Source organism: Ailuropoda melanoleuca, chromosome 4 (assembly GCF_002007445.2).
Source record: "Ailuropoda melanoleuca isolate Jingjing chromosome 4, ASM200744v2, whole genome shotgun sequence".
Lineage (NCBI taxonomy): Eukaryota > Metazoa > Chordata > Mammalia > Carnivora > Ursidae > Ailuropoda > Ailuropoda melanoleuca.
In genome coordinates, this window is record NC_048221.1 from 125,248,103 (window position 1) to 125,272,536 (window position 24,434).

Sequence of the window (24,434 nt, forward strand, 5' to 3'; positions counted from 1 at the left end):
TTGGACACTTCACCTCCCCTTTTTTGGGAGGGGGAGGGGAGCTTGGCCACCATTTTGTTGTTGTTGTCGTCGTTGTTGCCTTATAAGTGTAGGAATGTGCTTTTCGGATGAAGTTTCCCCTAAGGACAAAAAATACTGTACTTTTGATGCAGGGTTTTTGTTTTGGGTCTTGGTTTTTTTGTTTTGGGTTTTGCATCCTAGCCATGGCCTTTCACTTAATATCTTTCCCTATTTGGAGAGGAATGAATTAAGAGTAGGTCATGGGTGGGGAGACCCAGTGAAGAGAGTCTCCAGAATGGATTTGGACTGGAGGCATATCAAATATAGTCTTCCATGAGGCATGTGGTGCTTAGTTTCTTTGTGGAGAATGCAGGAGACCCTGGGGGCTGGGACGTCCCACCTGCTCCTGGGTGGCCTCGCTTTGCTGCTCTCCACCAGCATCAGTGCTACACACCTCACGAGACTTCTCGCTGGACTTCAGGGTGGAGAGGATTGTGGGCCTCACAGTCCAACTTGCAGGCTGTGGAATCCCCCACCTCCTCTAGCCTTTGCTTCCGTTCCTCTGGGGAGGGGGACCTCCCTTTCCTTCAGAACAGCCTAATTGGTCTGAAGATGCTGTTAAAACTAGTTATAAAGGACATTTACGTAGATCTTTAAAGAACTCTTTATCCACTGAATGTCTTTAGTCCTCATACCTACTCGGAGTTGATATTCTTGTCTCTGGCATTATCTCTGGAAGAGGAGAGGGAGGAGGGGCATGGCGTAAATGAGTGCCCAGGGCCACACAGTGAAAACGCAGTGTCTTCTAGCTCCAAATGCAGTGGAAGTGCTCTTACCTGATGAGACTGGGACCGGTAGCTGGTCCGTGAACGTGCGAAGTTCTGGCGATAGTGGCCACACAGCTCTGTGCCAAAACACAGACTGTACGCCGGGAAGAGTGAATTTCGCTGTATGTGAAAAGGAATAAAAGCAAAAGCTGGATGGGTGGTGGTCAGCGGATGAGCTCAATATGGTACCTTCAGAGCTGCGACGCTTCCGCCGGAGCGTCTGTGCGGTGAGGGGCGGGCTCGGATGGGCCATAATGGAGCATTTGGGGTGAAAAGGAGCGTTCCGAATCATGATGGTGGATGTAGTCACTTAGCTGTATGCATTGTCAACACTGCTCAAAATACACACTTGCTGATTGTAAACAAGAATGCAATGTGGTAGAATTTTTAAAAAGTCAGTAAAATCCAGAGATCACAAAGCAATTATACATATATAGATACATTTAAATGTGTTGGACAGTATTTTAATTGAACTACACTTAGCTGTATGGTCGCTTGCTCATCTTCTGTGGAGGGAAAGATCTTTCCTTTCCATCCAGGTGCCCTCCCTCGTGTTCCTCATAGCTAGGATATGTCATCTGTAACTTCCAGTTTCCTTAAAAGAGGATTAAAGTCAGTTGGAAATAATCTGGGTACAGAGTTTTAGATATGTTTTTTAAAGGTTTTATTTGTCAGCACAAGCAGAGGGAGTGGCAGGCAGAGGGAGAGGGAGAAGCAGGCTCCCCGCTGAGCAGGGAGCCTGACGTGGGGCTCGATCCCTGCTCAGCAGAGTGTCTGCTTCTCCCTCTCCCTCCCGCTCTGCCTGCTTATACTCACTGTGTCAAATAAGTAAAATCTTAAAAAATAAACAAAAAACCGTTCTTATTTCTTAAAAAACCTTAAAACTCTGGGGGCCCCTGGGTGGCTCAGTTGGCTAAGCATCTGCCTTTGGCTCAGGTCATGAGAGGGAGAAGCAGACTCCCTGCTGAGCAGGGAGCCTGACGTGGGGCTCGATCCCAGGACCTTGTGATCATGACCGAAGCCGAAGGCAGCTGCTTAACCGACTGAGCCACCCAGGCGCCCCCAGAGTTTTAGATTTTTAGGACTTTCTTTTGGCCAGATTTTTGCTAGTATCTTGCTCACTTCTAATTTGTCAGCAGTTTCTTTTAGCTGCTCACTCACAATTTTCCAAAGTGTTCACTTTGCTTTTCTTAGAAACAATTGCCTTTTTTTAAAACTCAAATTTTTATCTGTTTAGGTTATATTTAAATTATGTAAATATGATACAAAAAAACAGCTGACATAACCAGGTTTGGGACTAAACACAACTGCCTCTGGGGGAACGCTCCAAAAGTTGGAGCGGAAACACGGGAGCGAGGATCCTGCCGGCTGCGTAAGGCCCCTAGGTTTTAGAGAGGGACGGATGGTCTTGACTCATCTGGAATATTGGTTCAGAGCAATATTGTCCTGCTTTCCTGGCCTTTCTATCTGAATCCCTTCCTTCCCTCTCTCAGCGTCTGTTCCTGGTTGTAGTTGACGCAGAGAGAGGGAGTGCACCTGCTTCTGTCTGACAGACATCCCCCTGCCTTGCTAAGAGCCTGCCCATCCTACCTCGTCGCGGGACACACGTCCTAGAGGCATAAATTCTTCTACAGCTCTTAAAGATTTGGTGGGGAGGGTGGTCTCTACTCTTGGAAAATTAAAGTATCAAACCTTCATGAAAAAACTAGAGTCTCCATAAATATTCACTTTAATGTAGAGAAAACCACTGCTGCGTGGATGGCGGGACAGCTCTGTGGAGACTTCTAGAACATTCCCCTGCCTGGCAGGTTATGCTGTTTAAGGGAGTGGGGAGAGGCAGAGGAGCCCTCCCAAGGGACCATTCAGCTGGGGACTGTTGCCCATGGCTGGAGGGTGTGTTTGCCAACCTGGGCTGCCAGCGTCCTCCCGCCCCCGGCCACGACCCTCTGCAGCCTGCACGCCCCTATGCTGTGTCCTTTCTCCGTTGCTTCTCTGTTCCCATGACCCTGCCAGAACAGCCTAGGTGAGTATGATTCCCAAGTTAACCAGAGCCTGACCCATCCCCTTCTTTGCCCTCTTTTCTTGCAGGGATGCTGCGTGTGGTATTGATTACCTGGACTGTGTAATTTCATTTGTATGCTGCTGATGGGCATCTGTTGTCCATCTAGCTAGTAATTTATCTTTTCACTCAGCCAAACACCTATAGCTCTGATCCATGTTTGCACAAGTTGCCAGGTACTGGGGCTACAGAGACGAGTAACCTCGGGTCCTGCCTACGAGAAGCCCCAGCTTGGTTGATCTACTTAACACCAAAAAATTCGTCTGAATATGGGCATGGCACAGAGCAGTCCCTCCATAAATATTTGTTGAATGTTGATGCGTGAATTATTAGGTTGAATCACATGAAATCACCAATATGCGACCACTTTCAATCTGGAAAAAAAAAAAAAAGGCAGTTGCATTTCATATGGCTCAATCTAATATGAAAGTGACAAATGTGCCCGTTACAGAAAGCCCAGAAGCTACTAAATTGTATAGAAAAATATTACTCAAGGATGTCTACTGGTAACATTGGGCCCCTTTTTATAGATCGATGGATATGAAGATTGATTTTCCTGTATGTTGTGTGAAGTGCTTGTTGTAAGCAATGATTCGACCCAGGCAGGAGTTATAAAACGTAACAGTGAAAGCCCCCCCCCTTCCACCCTGTCCCCCTTCCCATAGGCAACTATTGCTGAGTGTTTGGGGTGTGTACTTCCAGGGAGCTGTCTCTGAATTTGCATATTTATGTGACTATGTGCACATATAGAACGGAGAGGTTATTTATACCCCGTGCTAATACCCACATGCTCCTCTCTGTCGACCGGTTTCGCTCTCAAGGTGGGGACATACACCTGCTGTCTGCCTGCGGGTGGTCCCGCCCCAGGTCCACACTGGTGTCTCTCGCGTGCAGCCGAGGGTGAGCCAGTCTGGTCTGGCGAGCTGCTCCTGGCCGCCTCCATGTGACCCAGCGCGGAAGACTCCATCTGGGTCCCCCTGAGGAGGAAGCACAGGCCCAGCCCAGCATCCCGGCCATGGGTGGGGCGCTGCCGTTCGTGCCGGCACCTGCTGTGGCCCTGGTTTATTCACTGGGGCACTCAGAGGCACCCAAATCAACACAGATCAACTTGCAGGGCCAAAGAGAAGGGGAGGCAGCTTGTGCAGAAGGAGGCAGAGCCAGGTGGAGGGAAGCCGGGCGAGCAGCAGGACACCCGGGGCTCGGCGCATTTCAGCGAGCCCTGGGCCTCGGCTGGAGAGTCGGGGCTCTGTCGTACCCACATTTCTGGCAAGTGCTGATGTTCTTTGTGTTTCTGATTTTGCCTGTTTCACCACTGTTTTGTCTGGGGACAGAGGTTGAGTTCAAACACTGGCCCTCTGAGGGTGCTGGGGTCTTAAGCGAGCCGTTTGATGTCCCAGAGGTTGGTTGGCTCTGCCGTAAGTGAGGAGGGTAGAGGGGCACATACCTGATGAGTAAGAGCCGAATGCAAGGCCAGATGCTGGGGTTCCAGGGCTGGATCTGTCGTTTGTCAGCTCTGCAGTCTTGGTCACATTGCTTAGCGTGGTCTGTGCCTTCTTTGTTGAGCCTCTGAACGGGGGACCACAGGCAAAGCTCTCAGAGCAGTGCTTGCCTCGTAGGTGTGCTGTGATGATGGTGACCGGCCCGCTGGGTGGTGGCAAGGAGTGTATGAGACGACGAGTGAAAGTACTTTGTAAATTACAAAGCCCTATTCACGTGCAAGGGTTGCTCCATGTTTTTCTGTAACCGTGTTAAACCAGAAAATGTATCCCTATTGAGAGGTGCTAAACTGCATTTTGCTCGAGTGGAATTTACAAATTGGGCTGAGTTGAAGTTCGATTCTAAGAGGATCTTGTCTCCGCTGCTTTCTGTCCCCTACTTCCCGTGTTGCTCTGCCTGCTGGGGGTGGCCTGGGAGATGTTACTGTTTCCAGAGAGAAGATGCCGAGTCCCAGAGGGGAAGTCACTTGCCTGAGGTCACACGAGAGATGGTGTCACAGCCCCTATCTGTAGCCCTAGTCTCCTGGCTCCCTAGCCAGTACTTCTTCCCCTCAAAGAAGGAAGCCGATGAACACATGACAGCTGCTTATGTGGTGAGGCAGGGACCTGTCACAGGTACAGGAAACGGGAGGTAGGTCTGTTCATGAGTGTCCTGTGTGGCTCTGTTCCAGGAACTTAATGTGGAAATGGGAGAGCTTCAGAAGGCTGGGGGCAGAGGGGTAGGTGGGCATCGGGATATGGGGTGACAGGGTATGTGAGGAAGATGGTCTGAACAGGAGGTGGGAATGGAGGGAAGGCAGGTGACCCAGTGTGGGCGCATTTGAAGGGGATGGTCTGGAGTTCTATACCTTGAAAGAGTTTCCAGTGTGAAACTGGGGTGGCCTCAGCCTTCAGATGTTTGCTGGGGAACTGCTCTTGGTTGCATGGTTAATCTTGCTTTTGTTTTCCCAATCTTGGGAATTGTTTGCTGCCCTGGGGCCAGGGCTTTCTCCTCAGAGATCGGGAGCTAGGAGCTCTGTGGCTTCCTGGGACGCAATTGCCTGCCTCTGCTCCCCTGGCTGTGTAGGAAGGAAGTCAGAGGCTGGCGTGGTTTTCTCACCAACTCCTGAGAGGCTGTATTGAGAGAGACTGATCTGAGAGTAAATACCCTTAGAGGTATTTCCTCTGGCTCAGAATAATTGACTTAATCTGCAATGTGGCTCATTTTTCCCTTTGGAAATAGGAGAGCTTCTGCCTGACTCACTCCTTCATAAGATACTGTTGCTCACCTTCTCCCTCAGGAAAGTATCCTGTAGGCACGTTTTGATATTACTTTTGCTCCCATGATAGACAGCAGGGTCCAGCACCTTTCCTTCTCCTCAGTATGAGGGTGGGGCTCATCCCAAATTGACTGAAAGGATGTCCTCAAGCCCTCAAAGGGCCCCTATGACACATAAGACTTGTGAGAGTACAGAGAAAAAAAAAAACAAAAAAAACATCTTTTTGCCTTGATAGGCAGAAGGCTCATGCTGAGGGGGCCATGAAGGGCAACTTCCACTGTGAGCTCTATATTAAGAGGCAGAGGCAATTTTTGGTGAACAGTGGTCTAGGGGAATAAACATATATATATATTAACAGAGATCCTTTGGAGAATTGGGTGAGATAGTAAGAAAACTAGAAGCTAATTTTGGATCTGACGTGGAGGACCTAGACAGCTATTTGAGATAGCCTTGACTGCCACCTGTAGTCAGTGGGGAGCAGTGCAGTCCCAGAAGGGAGGACAGAAAAAATATTTGATGTCCAAAACTGCAAACCCACAGTTTAAGAAGCACAGCATAATTCAAGTAAACACAAAAACAAAAACTAAAGAGAATCGCATCTGGTTGCCCGGGTGGCTACGTCAGTTGAGTGTCTGCCTTCGGCTCAGGTCATGATCCCAGGGGCCTGGGATCAAGTCCCATGTTGGGCTCCCTGCTCAGCAGGGAGTCTGCCCTGCCCCTCCCTTCTGCTCCTACTCTTTCTTTCTCAAATAAATGAAATCTTTAAAAAGTCACATCAAATGCATCATAATCAAGTTGCTTAATGCTAGTAATAAGGAGAAACTAATAAAAACCAAAAGAATATGAAAAGACACATTACATAGAGAGGAAAAAGAATGATAACAGATGTCTGGTCAGAAATTATTCTAAGGCAGAAGACAATAGAACTGAACGATAAAAATGGTCAATCTAGAATTCTATACCCAACAAAAATATCCTTCAGAAAATGAAGGTGAAATACTTTTTGGGGGGGGGGGCACCTGGCTGACTCAGTTGGAGGAGCATGTGACTCTTGATCTCGGGGTCATGAGTTCAAGCTCCAAACGGGGTAGAGATTACTTAAATATTCTTTTTAAAAAACTTTTTAAAAGATTTATTTATTTTAGAGAGCGCACATGAGAGAACATACGTGAGTGGGGAGTGGAGGGGCAGAGGGAGAGAGAATCTTCAAGCAGACTCCCTGATGAGCATGGAGCCTGACGTGGGGCTCGATCTCATGACCCATGAGATCCTGATCTGAGCTGAAACCAAGAGTCAGACACTCAACTGAGTAAGCCACCCAGACACCCCAGAAATACTTTTTTATAGACAAAGAGAATTCATCACTAGCAGAACTATGCTACAGAAGAGGGAGATAAAGAAGGTCCAAAATCAATTATGCTGCCACCTTAAGTAGAAAAATCCAGAGTAAGAAGTGGGAAGCAATAAAAAAAAAATAACATAAAATAGTGGACAAATAATAAAAATCAGTGAATCCAAAGCTGGTTCTTTGAAAAAGTCCAAATTGATAAATCTAGCTAGATGATCAGGAAAATGAGAGCAGATGCAAATTACAGATACCAGGAATGGAAGTGGGAACACGACTCTAGGTCCTACGAACATTAACAGAAAAATAAGAAGGTTATAATTATCTAACTACTATATGCCAACAAATTTGACAACTTAGACAAATCGAACAAATTACTTGAGAAACATAAACTACCATAGTTGAATAGTCCTATATCCGTTAAAGAAATTGAGCTTGAACTTAAAAACCTTCTCCAAAGAGAACTCCAGTTCCACATGGCTTCCATGCCGAATTCCACCAAGCAATTAAGAGTGAAATAATATCAATTCTACACAAACTATGCCAGAAAATAGAAGAGGAGGGAACATTTCCCTACTCATTTTATGAGGTTAGCATTCCCGGCTTCAAAACCAGAAAAAGACTACAGGCGGATAGCTCTCATTGTGTATGTAAAAAATCTTCAATAGAACATTAGCAAATAAAACCCAGCAGCATGTAAAAAGAGTAACACATAATGACCAGTTAGGGATTTTCAAAGGAATGTAATGTTGTTTTGACATGTTAAAATCAATTGATACAATTCAACATATTAGACTAAAAAGGAAAATTCATGATTATTTCAATAACTGCAGAAAAAGTACTTGACAAAATTCAACACCCATTTATGGTAAAACATCTTAGCAAACTAGGAATAGAAGAAAATTTCTTTGATCTGAGAAACGGCAGTTCTGAAAAACCTACATCATATTTAATAGTGAAAATCTGAATCGTCTCCTAAGCAGGTTTGGCTTTATGGGCCTGTGACTTGTGCTGTCTTGAAATTCTTGATATTATCTTTGACCTTGTGTTTTGTAATTGAAGTCTGATGGGACAGTGGAACCTGCCATGTGCAGAGGAAATAGGCACAATACACGTGTCTTCCAAACTTTGGCCCATTTTCATGTAGTGTTTGCAGTGCTCCGAGAGCACGAATTCGGGTGAACTCCTAGAGTCTGGGAGTTCAGCAAAACAAGTACAAAGTGAACGTGGCGCTTCCACAGCTAAGTGGAGATCCTCACAACCCTGAGAGGCCATGTTTTCTGTTCAAACTAGAACTTGCTTCTAATGCAGAAAGAAGGCAGGGGCGCTCTAAGAACATCATCTCTTTATTACCCACGTTGCTTCCCTGTGTTAGCCAATCATTTAGTGCAGAAATTGATGGCATAGGAGAAAAGTTAGAAACCGTAGTTTCTTTTCAGGCCTTCATTCGTAAGCCAAAGGTAGACAGTGTTAGTAGAATGTGTGCATATCAAGAAGTGAAATTAAAAGTTTAGTTTTGTACAGTGTTTCCACTGTTTTGGTAAGAATGAAATACACACGTATGCATACACTACATCTAGGCTCTGAGATACTCGTTTCATTTCAGTGTTCAGCATATGCATTAAATGCTCTTATATTTGCATTTAAAATTGGCATTGTACAATGTAAAGATGGTAAAATCCATGCTAATAATTTTAAAATTTAACTTAGACCAATGTTGAATAAAAAATAAAAATTGTGATAAATCAAAAGACACACCACAGAGGAAAGGGCAAAGCTCTATATTTTAGGACCTTCGCTGGCTCTTTTTTCCTGCTTTTTGAATAAGGGAACCTTCATTTTCCCTTTGCAGTAAGCCTCTAAGTTATGTAGCTGGCCCTGCCCCTCAGGTCAGGAACAAGACAAAATTTGTTCTCACCACTTCTTTCATGAGGTCCTAGCCAGTGCAATAAAGCAAGAAAAACAGTCCTGCAAATAAGAAAGAAATGAAACTGTATATTTTCATGTGATAGGGTCATCTATGTAGAAAATCCTAAGGAATCCTCAAAAAATCCTAGAAGTGAGTTTAACAAGTTTGGAAGTTACACGATTAGTATTAAAAGATCTATTGTGGGGGTGCCTGTGTAGTTCAGCTGGTTAAGCGTCTAACTTTTGACTTCAGCTCAGGTCATGATCTCAGGGTTGTGTGATTGAGCCCCATGTTGGGCTCTGTGCTGGGTATGGAGCCTGCTTAAGATTCTCTCTCTCCCTCTGCTCTCCCCCCACCCCACACCAACCCTGCTGTCACACGTGCTCTCTCAAAAAAAAAAAAAAAAAACAAAACCTATTTTTATATACTGGTAACAAACAATTGGAAATTGAAAAAAAAATCCATTTAAAGTAGCATCCAAAATCATAAAATACTTAAAGCTGAATTTAGCTAGATGTGTGAAGATCTTTATAGTAAAACTATAAAGCATTGCTGAAAGAAATTGAGACCTAAATTAATGGAGAGATCGCAGATATTAAGATGTCAAATCTCTCTTAATTATTATAGATTCAGTTCAGTCCAAATCAAAATCCTATCAGTCTTTTTTTTGTAGAAACTGATGATTAAAAATTTATATGGATACATAAATTAGAAAAATAAAAATTTTTTAGAAAAGGGGACATCTTTATGACAGTATAGTATTAGCCTAAGGACAGAATCCAAATAAAGTCCAGAAATTAACACATCTTTGATCGGTTAATATTCAATAAAAATGCCAAGGTAATTCAATGGAAAAATGATAATCTTTCTCCAGATGATACTAGAATTATTAGCTATCCATGTGGGCAAAAATCATAATCCATCCTTCACCCCACCTATAAAAATGAACTTGAAATAGATCATAGTAAAACTTATACTATAGAACTTTTAGGGAAAAAAAACCCAGAAAATCTTTGGGATCTTGGGTTGGGCAAAGATTTCTTGAATGGCGGTAAGTGTTGCAGCTAACCTCATTTTCCATGTGAGGAAGCTGGAGAGGGACGTTTTATGGAACCAGCTAACAAATGCTAGAATAAGGGCTTGTCGGGCCCCAAAGCCGTTGCTCATCCCATGGCATCGCACTGCCACCTCTAGGGCAGGAGAAGGGCTTGCTGACGAATGGTGGAGGTTCTTTGGTGTCCCCGTGGGGGAACAGCACTGTGGGCTGGCGAGATGCTGGATGAGGGCAGTTCCGGCAGGTGTTTCCAGCAGCTGGAGTGGGTAAAGGGGCAGGAGGGGGACTAAGCCCTCCGACTGAGCAGCAGGGCCCAGGGGTCTGGACTGCGGTGAGCTTGCAGCTCTGCCAGCGCTCGGCAGACCTGGGGAGAGCCGACGGGCAATGGTGGGGTCTCACGACAGTGAGAAGACACTGAAAGCTGTCGGGGGGTATGGGGGGACAACTGGAGGAAACATCAGGGTGAACCTGATAGGACAAGACTAAGGGCCATGAAGTTGTGTTTATTTATGTATTTTTTCTGAAGTAGGCCCTGCGCCCAGTGTGGAGTCCAGCGTGGAGCTTGAACTCTGTCCTGAGATCAAGACCTGAGCTGGGATCAGGAGTCCGACACTTAACCGACTGAGCCACCCCAGGCCCCCCGTGAGGTTGCATTTAGATAATAAAATGCAGCAGTAAGATTATACTTCAGTCTGGTGGTTCCCAAGTAGGCCAGGCTCACTGGCGTCCCCTGGGTGGGGAGGAGGGCTCCATTCAGAATAGGGATGCCTGGTGCTGCCCGGGGTGGAGCCGGGGACACAGGTGCAGATGGGCTTGGGAGCCACGGGTCCTCCTACCTTGCCAGGTGGTGGTGGGGATTTACAACGTGCCGCATCATAGTAGCCGAACTTTATTGAGCCTTACCATGTCCAGCACGGTACGAGGTGGGGTGCTTTACTCCGATCGTCTTACCAAATTGTCACAATCCAACCTGAGGCAGGACCGTTTATTCTCGAGTCACAGAGAAGGGAGCAAGCTCAGAGCCGCGATGACTTGCACAGGTCCCGGCCAGCAGCGACCGGGGCAGGATTCGAGCTCCGTGTCTAACCACCATGTTCCTGGCCCTGAGCAGTGCTTCACTGAGGGTAGGAAGGGGGTGTGTGTGTGGGGGGGCAGATGGTCATGGGGGGCCGCAGAGGAGGATGCTGCAGGAGCACGGTGCCCAGCTGGTGAGCTGGGAGCGGGGCCCGCAGCCCCTGTGGGTGGAGCTGGCGATGCCCCGACGTTGGGCTTACATCCCACGCGCGGCCCTTGAGAGCCCGGATCGGGACTCTTATGTGTCAAAAGCATAAGGCCAGTAAGTGGGAAAATTAGGCAAAAACCACTGGAAATATTTTAAAAGTCAGGAACTTCTCAGGAAGCCGGGGGCTGGTTTTAGAGCTCTGTTGGAAGCGTGGAGAATATGGGTTCCCGGGATGGGAAAATCCCCGCCGGCTCCGTGGCAGCGGAGTCCTCAGAGAGAGAGGCTGGATGGTGTCTCCTGCAGATGGAAGAAGCGTTTGAGGGCGAGAGGAAGGAAACTGGGTGGTGGCAGAGGAGAGCAGCCCCACAAGTGAGTCGTGTGGCCTCGTCAGCGAGGGCGGGTCGGGTTGATGGGGATGGTCCGGCAGAGCCCCAGGGACTGGTGCCATGCCTGTCAGCTGACACGGAACCACTCAGAACTGTAGTCACCCGGTCAGTGGGACTCCCCCTCGAACCCGAGGGAAGGCTCGTCGGAGTGAGATGGTGTTTCTGTGGGGACAACCTGAACGGGTTCCGTTTGTAATGAGAATGCGTTCTCGGTAGACATTGGCAGAGAACGATGGGGGACAAGTGACAGGCTCGGCAGCAGGCTGCGCACCGACCTCGGGGCAGGCAGGGCATCTTCTCCCTTCATTTCTGGGGGCTGTGACCCTGCGGTTCCCAATTTCTGCATTTCACAAAGCAGAGCTGGAGGCAGGGGGGAAGGCCGTTGGACTCTGTGCCCATGTCTGGTTGGAGGACCTTCGGAAGGTTTCTCTTCCCAGCTGATCCTTTGTAAGACCTGGTGGGAGGCGAGGCGTGTCCAGTAGAAACAGGTGCACAGCTCGGCGGGCTCTCGGACAGGACACAGAGGCTCTGGCGTGGAGCCGCTGTTCGGGGTGCTTATGGAGGGCCGTCCCAGTGCAAGGAGGGTGTGTCCTTGAAGAGGAGTCTCTGTCCCCAAGGGTTCCCAGGTCTGCTGATGGTCAGGGTGTTCCAAGTGAGTGGACCTTTCAAATACGCACGTTGTCTTTATTTTTCCTTCACAGAGATTTGAGATAAAAAGATTATAAGGCAAAAAAGGAGAACAAAAGTTGTCCTAAATCCACAGCCCACCCCCACAGCCATAAGATGACCACTGCTGACATTTTGCTGCTTCTGCTCCTGCCCCATCTGTCTTGTTCTGTGAGATCAGAGCGTGGCTGCATATTTAAACTTCCCCCTCCCCTTAATAATTTATCTTGCAGGTATTTCCTCTTCAAGAAATGTAGGGGCGAGTGTGATTGCTCAGGCGTGGGGCTGTCAAGGAAGGCTGTGCGGAGGTGGCAGGGCTTAGCTAGATTTTAAGGGAAGGGTGGCAGGGGGTGGGGGTGTGAGGGGGCATTTCAGATGGGGCACTTCTCACATCGGGGGATGTGGGGGGGTGTTTGCCTACTGTATTTGAAGCCTCAGGGTCATAGCTATGGAGGTGGCATTTCCCTTCTCCCTCCATCCCCCTGTTTATTCATCCCTTTGCCCAGCGGTCACTGAGCACCTCATATGTGCCTGGTGTTTGTTGAGTGCTGGGGACATGGCAGTGCTCAGAGCAGATCTTGTCTCTGCCCTGCTGGTACGTGTGCTGTTAATGGGCAGACACAGCTGTTTTACTCAAAGGCAAACATTTAATAACATTTAAAGGTAGTGATACAAAGGGGGGTATTATGGACGAAAATGCCAGGTCCACATGCCCTAGCAAGGTCAGATGGGAGGCCTCCTCCCAGATGCTTTGGTGGGAGAGTTTGAGAGCTCTCAAAGTGTGGGCCATAGCCTGCGCTGGAGGCCGAACGTGCCTGCTGGGTAACACGTCGGGGATGTCAGCTTGGCTAGAGCGGATGTGGTACGTCAGGGACTTGGGGGGGGGGCGATATTTAGAAAAATTCACTGGGGCCAAAGTAGGTAGGACTTTGACAGAATGAGGATTTTCAGTTTTTAACCTGTTGGACGATTGGAAGCTATGGATGTGTTTGAGCAGGGGTAGCCCTTGCAAAGAAACAATTTGGGAAGATTAACACGATACCAGGGGGTGGATCAACAGGACCAAAGATGGACCCGGGAGAGGTCTGTGCCCCGTCCTGTGGGAGGGGTGACGAGGAAGGAAGACCCAGAGAGACCAGCTGGGATGAATGACCCACGGGAGGTGCAGAAATGACCACCGTGGATGGGCAGGTGCCGGTCAGGCACTCAGCAAAGGCTCCCTGGGGTGTACACAGTGTTGGGGGCTGGGTTCTAGTTATCTGGGCTGCGCGGTCCCTGCGAAAACCTGGGAAGTGGACTTAAGGCAGGACCGTTGAACCGGCATTTGCAGGTGGAAAACCTCTCCATAGGCGTGGCTTTGAGTGTAAGGAAGAGAGGCTGGTCAGACGGGGAAGGGCGGTGAGAAGGTCCGGTCTCTTGGGGTGAGGGGTGAACATTGGAAAGAGAGCTTGTGGAGAGAAGATAAGTAGGTGACGGGCCCAGGGAGGTGATGTGAAGCCGTCATGTATGTTTGGAGTCTGGTTTACAGAGCCAGGAAAGTGGGAGGATCTCGGCTTTGCTTTCGTATTCATTCCCCTGCCTAGAACAGTGATTTGTAGAAGAGACTCACTCAGAAGTAGAGAGTGTGCGTGGCAGCCCCTGGGCCTCGGCAGGCGGGTGGGGCCCAGGAGCCTCCCCTTCTTCACCTTGTCCCCTGGGGATGGCAACACTCGAGGCTCTGAAGCACTGAGCTGGAGAAGTAGGCACGGAGGAGTAAGCCCTGAAGGGCTGAGTTGAAACAAGTGACTTAGAAAACCATCCCGGATGTCCCTGGACAGGCTCTGAGGGGCTGCAGGGAAGAAGGATCCCTGAGGAACGCCTAGGAAGCACAGTGGGAGAGAAGGGGATGGGGAGTCCCCAAGGAGAAGGAGCGATGGCTGGTTTCTGCAGCCGGAGAATCTGCAGAAAGTTCACTCTCAAGATCGGAGTCATTCTGAATTGAGAGGTGGGAAGTTCTGGAATCCTAAGAGCTTGCTCTGTTCCATGGGGCAAGGGCTTTGATGTTTTTGTGTGATAGGTGATCCCCCCACATTGCCACATGCTAGGTTTATGTGATGGTTCTATTTCTGGAATTCTAAAAATCTTCTGTCTCCAGATTATGTGCTCCTCTTCCTCTGGGCTGGTACATTTGTTCTCGAGTTCATTCAAAGACAGTTCCAGAAAGTCAGGATCTATGCATTAAATGCAGCTGGTATTGCTCAGAGGTAACAAGACCAGAGCAGGCAGCATGGAGCGCCATCATTCTCCTTACTCCCGTGAACGTGTAATTAATTATTTTTTGCTTTTTTTTTTCCATTTAATGTTGGTCATCAGAAATTGGCTTAAATGTTCTTTACCATCCAGAATCCATATATTAACACATCTGTAAGATCTCCGTGTTGTGTGTGTGTGTGAAAGCCCACAACCAAGTGTGTCAGCTCAAATTCTACTCCCTTGTAGGGGCTTTTGCTGTTTTCTCCATCAGGATCAGTCTGTGCTTTCTCTCTTTCCAGTAGCTTCTTTATCCCCACTAGAGTTGAGCTCTTGAGGTCATTTTTTTTTTTTTTTAATACTGTCAAGGACCCAGCATGGGGCCCCACCGTTCAACAAGACATCAGTGGGGGTGAGTTTTTTAAAACAGGATCTGAAGCCAAACATGATTAAATGTTTTTAAATAGAGTCCTTTAAGTAAAGTTGGAATTACTTGGCCTGGAGAAAAAGACCAAGTAATGGGGTCGCATCAATAGGAGAAGACACCGAATGCTGTGACCAGATGTTTTCTGTCTCTATAGCGAAGCCACTGGAGGAGAAGGGGGAGCTTTTGATGAGTTCTGTGGTTCCTAAGTATCTGGGTTAACAGACCCTTTTGAGAATCTGGTGAGAGCAATGGACTTGCTCCCCCAGAAAAGGGTGGAACATGAGGTGCCCCTAATTTTAGGGGTTCTCTGACTCCCCCTGTCCTAGTCCCCAGACTTCAAGTGAATAATCCCTGGGTCAGTATAAAATGTTAGGTGTGGGATGCTCATTCCTGTGTCTCCTCCTACAGAGAGACAGGACAGGCTTCTCTGGTCTTCATCCCCCCCCCCCCAACCAGTGATGTGGCCTTCTTTCCATCGTGGGTGGGTTTATCAAGATATCGTGTCCTTATGTTCAGCAAGTATCAGTAACATTTTCCTCTTAGCCCCAAGGCCTGTGACGGACAACAACATCTGCTCGCTCACATCTTTGTCCCCAGAGTTCATTACTGTTCAGTAAAAAAGCTTAGGAAAGTTTCATGTGAATCCTCAGGAATCGGAAAGGAAGGAGGCATTGTTCTAGCCGAGGTTTCCCGAGCTCGGGTCTATTGACATTTGGGACTAGGTAATCATTTATCGTGGGGACCACTCTGTGCCTCATAGGATGTCCAGTAGCACCCCTGGCCCCCACTTATTAGATGCCAGGAGCGCTGTCTCTCCTAGTCACGGCGATCTGAAACGCCCCCAGACATACTGCCGCATGGCCCCCAGCAGGTCGGATCACCCCCCGCCCCTGGCAGAGAGCCACCGCTCTGGCCTTTGTTCAGCGTGATTTTGGCTCTCTTATCTAGGGGAACACCTCAGCGGAGGAGGAACCCTTCTTTGACCTGCCTTCTGTTGCCATTCATGCAGCTCACTGCGCTCCATGCCAGTAACTGTGTGGCCCTGGAGGCTGCCCGTGTGAGTGAGAGACACCCCCTGCCCTTGGGGGCTGGCTGTGTCCCGGGCAGGAAGAAGCACCCGGTGGGGGTATCCCGTGGAAGAGAGGCGCATGTCCCAGGGCCTTTGCAGTATGTTCTCCATCCAGGATGCTCTATCTTTGTTTCCCCATGGCTGGGTCTTTTTTGCCATTCATATCTCAGCTTCAATGCTCCTGCTTTGGGGACACCTGTCCTAAGCACCAACCCAACCCTCAGTGGCTCACAGCCACACATTCCTCACGCACACATGCACGGTGCTGCCAGGGGGTGGCTGCTCTGGACTGGGTTCAGCTGGGTTGGGCTCCAGGCCGTGGCTTGGGCATTGCGGGGCTCCCCAGGTCCCTGGTTCTGCTGTACCCCTGCACGTCTGGGTGTGTATTGTTCTCATGGCAACCATGGAAGCACAAGAGGACGTGCGGGCGTATCTCAGACATTCGCTCATGTCCTATGTGCTGACATCCATTCGGGCCAGAGCAGATCCCGCGGTCCGAGTCAGTGGGAGGGCAGAGTCTCGGTGAGGCAGTGGGAAGGGTGTGGCTTATGACACTGGCACAGGGGAGGGGAGAATGGGGGCCAGCCGGCTCCCTCACCTTCTGATCTGAGGCAGCTTCCGTCACTTTATCATTTGTATTCTCTGCTGAGCTCTGATGCTCCTGTCGTTGAATTATGTTTCTTTTGTATCTACTGTTACCGGAACATCGCTCCTGACAGCAGGGACTTTTTCTGCCGTATTCACTGCTACATGCCAAGCATCTCCCTGGCACGGGGTGGGGGGGCATCCACTAAGTCTTTGAATGAATGAATGAATAGTTCTCTTTTGGGAATGGGGGTGGAGGTGTTGGAGCTGGGTCTTGGGATCGTAACAGTAACATTTATTGGGGATGACTAAGACCAGGTATGTGCTGGGTGTTTGACCTGGGTTCCGTGGGAGGATCATCACGTGTGGCCCTCCACAGGTAGGGCAGAGGCAGGATGTTCTGGTTAGAGCCGTAGAGCCCTGACACAGCACATCTTACTAGAGGTTTGGAGAGAGGTCCCGTGTGGCTGGACTGAAGGGGGCTTGGTGGGCAACAGCCAGGTAGAAGAAACGAATAACGCTAGAACTAGAGCCACGTTCCACACCTGTAGGGGAGCCATCGGGTCAGAGTCTGCAGAGTGTTTCCCCTGGGGTTGTGCAGTGCACAACCTGAGTAGCCGTTCTGGCAACCTAGCAGATCATGAGGGACCTCATGTAACATGTCAGGTTGGCTGGATGCCTATTGTGGAAGTCGTCTTTGTTTTGGAAGAGGGTGGACATTGAGTGTCTTTTAGCAGAGGCATGCCCAAGCTGTAAGACAAGTTGGAAGCTTCTAGAGGTCCTCTTGTTTTGAGGCACATGGTGGAAACTTGACAAATGCCCAGCTTGGAAGGACAGCTCAGTGGTACCCCGAGGCTTGAACCTGAATTGTGCTGAGTAAGGTTGTATTTACTGGAGACCCCAGACATCTCTTGGCACAGGGATGCTAGAGTTAGCTGTGGGGTAGCATGAGAGAGGCCCCCCATTGTCGGCAGACCTCCCCACCCATGTAGATGCTTCAGGTCCTTTCTGGGTTCTGTGCTCCCCATGGGTCCCCAAGTCCCTTGGACTTCACCCAGCTTCTGCTGAGCCTCATCACAACTCAGCCAAGTAATGTAGGGAAAGTACTGTAATCCTGCTTGGTGCTGCGCCTGCTAGTTGGGGGCGAGGGCAGCAGTGGACCTGCCCCCCGGGACCGCACAGTTCTGGTCAGGCTGCCTTCTGATGTTCAGTCCCCTGGGTCGGGGGCAGGTTTTTATTAACATCTTGAAACTTGAGCTCGTGCTTGTGGCGGGGCGGGGGGGGTACAAAAGAGGAAAGAGATGTGAGCTCCAGTGTCAGCACCATCAGGAGGCCACAGCCTTGTCGCCTCTTGTCTCTGGATTCGAGTCTCTTCCACAAAATGGGAATAAGAATTTGACTTGTTGTGACAGATAAGCAGGGGAGTGAATGTGGAGGCTCTGAGCCAACTCCGCTACCATATTGTCAGGAGGGCACTGATTTCCCAGAGTCCCTCGGAGCAGGCTGTGGGCCCAGACCTGGAGCAGGCGGTGTTGCATGGGACCTCTGTTTCGATCTTCCTGGGACAGCTTTCAGGGCCGCTGTGGGCACAAAGCAGCCACGTCTCAAAGAGGGGAAGGGACTTGCTCCGGCCCACACAGCCCGACAGCTCTCTGCCGCCCGTTCACCCAGCAGGCATTGGCCTCCCGTGTGCCAGACACAGTCCCGGGGCTGGGAAATCGGCAGAGAAACAGAAGCAAAGCCCTGTCCCCTGGGAGCTGGCTTTCTAGTGAAGGAAAGAGAGTAAACGGACAAGTAAGAAAAGGATTGGGGAATGCGGAGGACAGATACTTCTCAACGGGAAAATGTTATTGGGGGGGGGGCGGGGGGGGGGGGGGCAGGCCGCTGCCTGGACCTGACTCATGAGGACCACCTGCGGTCTGCAATGAGCTCCAGAGGGGGGCGCCCCTGAGCACCGTGGGGGGGGGCGCCCCAGGCTTTGGCCTGGCTTCCTTGGGCTGGGGAGGCTGGTTGCCTGCAGAGGCCCCTGCTCCCTTGCTCCTTCCTGCCCTACGCACGGCTCCTTGGAGATTTTTTTTCCCCAAAACATCTAAGTTAGTTTTAATGTGAACAGAGCCTCCAACGTGGTCTTCCCCTGACACAGAGCATCACAAGCTCTCTGAGGGCAGCTGACAAGGGCATTGACTCCCCAGAGCGGCTTTCTCTCTCTGGGTTTCTTCTCCCCAGTTCTGGAGTGTTCTGGAATCTCCAGGCTGTAACGAGCCTAATGGGAGGGGTCAGCCTAGGCAGGGGAGGCAGCAGCCCTCCTCCGATGGGATGACTTCTTTTTTAAAACCCTGCTTGGAGCCTCCCCGCGTCCCGTGGACTGTTAGAAATGTGCGGGGTATGGTGATTCATCAGATTCCAAGGGGAAGGATTCTGTAAAGCAGTTTTCTCACGGCTGTGTTTCTGAGCTGGGGTATTACAAACACTTCACCCGGCTGTCATGGGTTAGATGACGCTGTAGTCTGAATGGTTACCCATTTGGGAGATTCATTCATTCTCCTCATTATTTTAAAAATCTCGAGTTTAAAACAAAATAATGGTTCTTTTGCGATGAGACTGCTGCCCAGTCTGTTTCACTGGAGAAAGGGGGGCCATTGGGGTAAAAGAGGTGACCTTGATGGTGCCCCAGAGCAGGGTTTCTCAGGCTTGTTGTGGGGGGGATCACCCCGAGACTGAAGTCTGATGTGGGGAGTCCAGTGGACCAGGCTTACGGTAGCCCTGGAACCCCCCCTCCCCCCGCTCTCAGGGAGCCAGTGGCCATGCATTAGTGCTCCTGCTGGCCTTCGGAACTGCTTCCCAGGGTCAGGTGTCCTGTGCGTGAACCCTGCCACTGGGCCTCCCCCCCCCCCCAGGCAGTTACTGTTGGCAGTGATAGGAGAAGCCTTCCCACCATTCTGTCATGCTAGGGTGTCGCTGAGTGCCATGTACAAGCCGGTCTTTGTGTCTGAGACCCGCGTCTTCCTGAAGCTGTGGGACACCTCCCCGATGGAGTGACCCCCACCCACCCGGCCTCTGTGTGTGCTCTTTGCAGACTCAGCCCTATCCTCTGGGTATTTCCTGCAAGGGACGGTCTCCCCTGCTGTCCTGGCCTGCCCAGTCCCCAGCAAAGAGACCGAGCCTCGTTCCTCTGCTCTGAGGCTGGGGTGGGGTGGGAGAGTGTTGGTGTGTGGCGGGCTGGGTCCTGGGGAGATCATGAGGCTGAGGGGTCAGGTCTGTGATGGTTTCTGGTCTACTCCTCTGCTGACCAGAGGCTGAAGGGGTCGGGGTAAGGGGCGAGTTATGACGTGGTTGGGTCTGGGGAGCACGGGGAGAGGCAGGGGGCCATGGTGGGGATGCGAGGCTGAAAGGGGCTCTTGGGGAGGAGGAGGGGCCTGCCAGGTGGAGCTAGGGGGGTACAGGGAAGGCAGCCCTGGAGGGAAGAGACGAGTCCTGAAAAGGAGACCTTCCACCCTTACCCTGGGTGGGGGGAGCCCCAGGAACTTCCTGTAAGACAGCAGAGCTCAGGGCTCAGCATGGAGACGCCCATTTGTCCTAGTCACATGAAAGACATGGTTCAGACTCTCCCTGGGGTTCAAGCTTTCCCCATGGCCATCGTTTTCCCTGGATCTACAATTCTTAACCTGTAGCAGAAAGCAGGACTCGTGGATGTGTTTTAGAGAAACGACAGCCTCCCACTTATCCTATCGTGTCCTCCCCGGACTTGGGCCGCCTCCCGCCAGCGGTGGCTCTCGGGGCAGGGACAGTGTCTCGGTCACCGTGGACTCTTCGGGACTGGCACCGCGTTGGGCTCACCGTGCAAGGGGCGAAACTCATTTTTTTCCATATAGATATGGAGAAGCACATCCATTCTGCTAAGTGAGACACGTTTACATTTATAAACGTGAAACGGGGAATGTCTGAAATTTCAGAGCTTAGAGATGATGACCGCTGTTACGTGTGCCGCTGTGCACACCTGTAGACACACTGCTCTCTCTCAGACTAAAACTGCGGACAGCTCCCGCGAGAGCATCTTACAGCTGGTATCTGGGTGGCTGTTTTAGTTTTAAAAATGTCCCATATGTTTTCTGGGGGAAGGTGGGGTTACCGTATGTAAGTAAGGCAGGGGTGCTTGCAGGATGGGGCTCTGTGTCATGGAGTAGAAGAGATGAGCGTGGGAGCAAACTGTCCTCTGGTTCTGAGCCCTCACACTGTCTGGGTTCCTTCTGGAAAATCAGAACCACGTGGCTGGCCTTAAACAAGATGAGGCAGATCAAGCGTGAGCCTGCACCCAGGACCTAATGTGATGTGAGATGACATCCCAGGCAAGGAAACTGAGACCGGGAGGGGGGTTTCCTGGCCCTGGCCACACATCAGGCCACATGGCAGGGTCACCCGGGAGCGTTGGCTGACCGCAGCCTGCCCACAGCTGAGCCCCTCCAGGGGAGGAGCCGGCCGGGTGACTGTCACCCAAGTGACTGTGTTGCTGTGTGTTTTGCATGTTGAGAGCCTCTTCCATGAGCAGAGCAACAGCTCCTCGCTCCCAAATCCGCCCCCCTCCGCCCCAGTGGACCCTGGCTCCTGGCTGGAGGTCTCCTTGGCTTGGTAGCATTGCCTGATCTGATCTGTGCCCTGGACTTGGAGGCGAAGAGTCACCTGTAGGGCCCTGGCTAACCCTCCCACTACTTGCTGCCTGGGGGATTGCCGAGCTTCTTCCAAGCCTTGGAGCTATGGCTGCGTGGAACAGAGGGGTTGGGCTGAACAGAGCAACAGCAACCCTGAGGACCCTTTCTTTAATCGAGGCAAGTTTAGAGAACTGGGGGGAGCTCTGAGAATCCCACAGCCTGGGGCTCCTGGGAGAATTCTCTAGAAAGGAATAAGCTCACTGGGAGGCAGAGAGAGAATTCCCTGGCATGGGAGGGACCTGCACGACCCACATGACTCTCTAGCGTGTGGCCCATTCGTGACCGTTTGCCTCCACATCCCTGCGCACGTGAGCTGAGAGCGCAGGTCGAGAAGATGGGGCCAGCGCCCTCTGTGATTTGGGGTGCTCAGGGGACGGGAGGCAGTGTGACCGACCCGTCCTGTCCTTGCCTTCCCTCCAGCCTTTCCCAGTGGGTCCTCTCCAGGCCCAACCTTCGCCCTCCAAAGTGAGGTTTGATGAGGGCCAGACAGAGTCAGGGCTGCAGGGGCTTTCGAGAGGAGTTAGCCCACCCCTCAGCTCATAGCTGGTGAAGCAGGGGCTCAGAGAAGTTACTTGACCTAGCAGGTGCCCATCCAGCGAGGGACAGCATCACAGGCCAGGCCATCTCCTACACTTGTGTTCTGCACCTACAAGGGGAAGGCAAAAGGGGAGCTTATTTTAAAACAGGCACGGCTCAAGGAAGGGAGTGCCGCCACCTATAAATGGTAGCAGGTGCGAGCCGAACCTGAATCCTGTTCTTCTCCTTGGATAACCGTCTTTGGTGGGGGTGGAGGTGGGGGTTGGTCTGAAGCTTTCCCATTATGGTTGCTCTCTGTCTGCAGAGCAGGTGTGGTTTCCTTAGGCGGGCCCCCGATGCGTCATGACAGCAGTAATCCTGACACAGTCTCAGCACTGTACACTTTACAGAGTCTGTTCCCTTCACCCTTCCAGGTGGTCAGGTAGGGCCTGTTGCCAGGCAAGGAGACCCCTGAGCGTGAAGCTCTGTCCCTGGCCCCATGTGGCAGACCAGGCTGGCTGTGCTCAGAGCCAGAGATGGGCCTGTGGCCCCAGGGCAGCTTGCCTTGTCTGGAGCCTCTGGTTTGGAATTGTGGGTACTGGCAGGTAGGGGGCCCAGACACGCGACTCCCTTGACCTCAAGGACCCAGAGCCCCATCAGGCCAGAGACCCTCGGCCTTGGTGACGCTGCTGTATCTGGATCCCGCGTGGGCTTTGGCAAAGTGTGACTGCTCAGTGAGGATGCGTGAGGTACAGCCTGACCTTGGTTGACCGGCTTCCTACACCATGAGCTTGGGGCTGGGCAGATTTCCAAGGCTATATAGTCCCCAAAGGGAGGTGGGCTCTGGGCTGGTAGAAGCTTCTGAACCTCAGGCCAAGACTGGCTTTCAGACTCAGCGTGGTCTGTGTGATTTGCTTTGACTCAACATAAATTGGCAGCTCTTTGGACTATCAGGTATTTAATAAGTGCCCTGATACTGACCTGGCTGCTCGGGTGGGAATGGCCTAGCATACCCGAGCGGAAGGCAAGAGACAGCCCACGGATTTTGAAGTAATCCACTTGCGGCATGAATGGTGTAGGGGATCGCGGCTGCCCAGACCCAAGAACACATGATGTGTCGGTTGCCAGAGCTTGTGAAATCTGCATCTGAGGACCAGTGTCAGGACGCACCTCCCCTACTAACAGATGGCCTTTGCTGAGTACCAGGCCTGCAGGAACTTTCTGCTGGGGGTGGCGCGTCCTCAGGGTCAGCACTGATCAGCCCTGATGAAACAAACAGGAATGTGGCATAACCAGGAGTCCTCAGAAAATCACCTCTTATTGTCTATTAAACCATCTTGTTCAAAAATCTAAAACGGACTTCCCTGCACTTTGCACCTATTCAGAAAACATAATACTTCGCTAGGAGAACATTTTCTTTCCGTAGGGCCAGAAATGAAGAGCGTCCACCTCTCTACCCACAAACTTCTGCCTGAAAACCACACCCCTCACAGAAGGGGTCCGCCCTCCCCTGGGGGGACCTCAGGGAAGCGTGGTGGGGAGGGTGTGAGCCGGCCTGGAAATAGGCCTCGAGGGAGCCGGTCCTGGTAAGTGTCTTTGGAGAAGCGGGAGGAGCTAGAACCTGGTCCAGCCCCAGATGGGACCCAGTCAGGGTCAGAGACTGCGGCCGTTAGCACCAAGCACCAGGAAATCAGACGTGGTTTGGACGTTCGGGACCATATGCAAGGCGACCTATGGCAGGAGGTGGTCGGATCAGTGGTCCCAGCAGCCTGTGGAAGTGGGCCGGGGCCCCCAGACACCAGTGGGAGCCTGCAGGGGGCCAGGGATGGAGGAAGAGACTCAATGCCCAGCGAGGTCTTTGTGGCGATGTACTGAGCTTGTGGAACAGGGGTCTGGTCCCACAGCTGCCCTCTCCCCTTCCTGTGGCTTCCTCACGGGACCTGCTTCTGGTACTGGCAGGTGGGGTTGGCTGAGGGGGTGCGTGGGAATCCCAGCCACCTGCACACCTGTGGCACCACACGTGAGGTGACGTGATGACTGCGGGGCAGCCCAGGACTGCTGCACGTCCCCTGTGACCTCCCGTACGACCTGCAGCTTACAGGATCCCGTGCCCCTGGCTAGTGGGTCTGGGTTTAGTACGCTCTCCTGCCCCGCTCCTCAGCAGCGAAGGGCACCTAGCAGGTCCTCAGTAAGTGGGTGAACGGGTGAGTGAGTGAATGAATGGGGTAGCAGGGGGACTCCTCGGCCACACAGGTGAATGGCATTGGCCAGTTTAGCTGTGGTGTGAGGTAGGAGGGGAGAACAGCCCCTCCACCAGCCGCCCGGGCCCGGGCCTCACCCGCCCGTGGCAAGGGGGCCGGGTCTGCTCCAGGGACCTAAATACCCCGTGGAGGACGGAGGCTCGCTGGGGCCCTCCCTGGACACCGGGCAGCTTGGGGTTTGATTTTCGTTCCCACCTGCCCCCCCATCCCTTCTCCTGCGCGTGTGCCTTCATCTTTGTCCTTTTCTCTCCTCGGGGCACAGATCCTGGCAAACGTCTTCCTCTACCTGTGCGCCATCGTCGTGGGCATCATGTCCTACTACATGGCGGACCGCAAGCACCGCAAGGCCTTCCTGGAGGCCCGCCAGTCGCTGGAGGTGAAGATGAATCTGGAGGAGCAGAGCCAGCAGCAGGTGAGC

The 24,434-nt window shown here is 51.3% G+C and overlaps 1 protein-coding gene across 4 annotated transcripts in view; it reads left to right on the top strand.

The window, feature by feature from the left end:
* ADCY3 (adenylate cyclase 3) overlaps positions 1-24,434 on the top strand; it is a 77,417-nt gene that overhangs the window by 12,222 nt on the left and 40,761 nt on the right. For all 4 annotated transcript variants that reach the window (XM_034659808.1, XM_034659811.1, XM_034659810.1 and 1 more), the window contains one exon: positions 24,279-24,428. In XM_034659808.1, the coding sequence (XP_034515699.1) occupies positions 24,279-24,428 (150 nt within the window). The remainder of the gene's footprint in view (positions 1-24,278; positions 24,429-24,434) is intronic.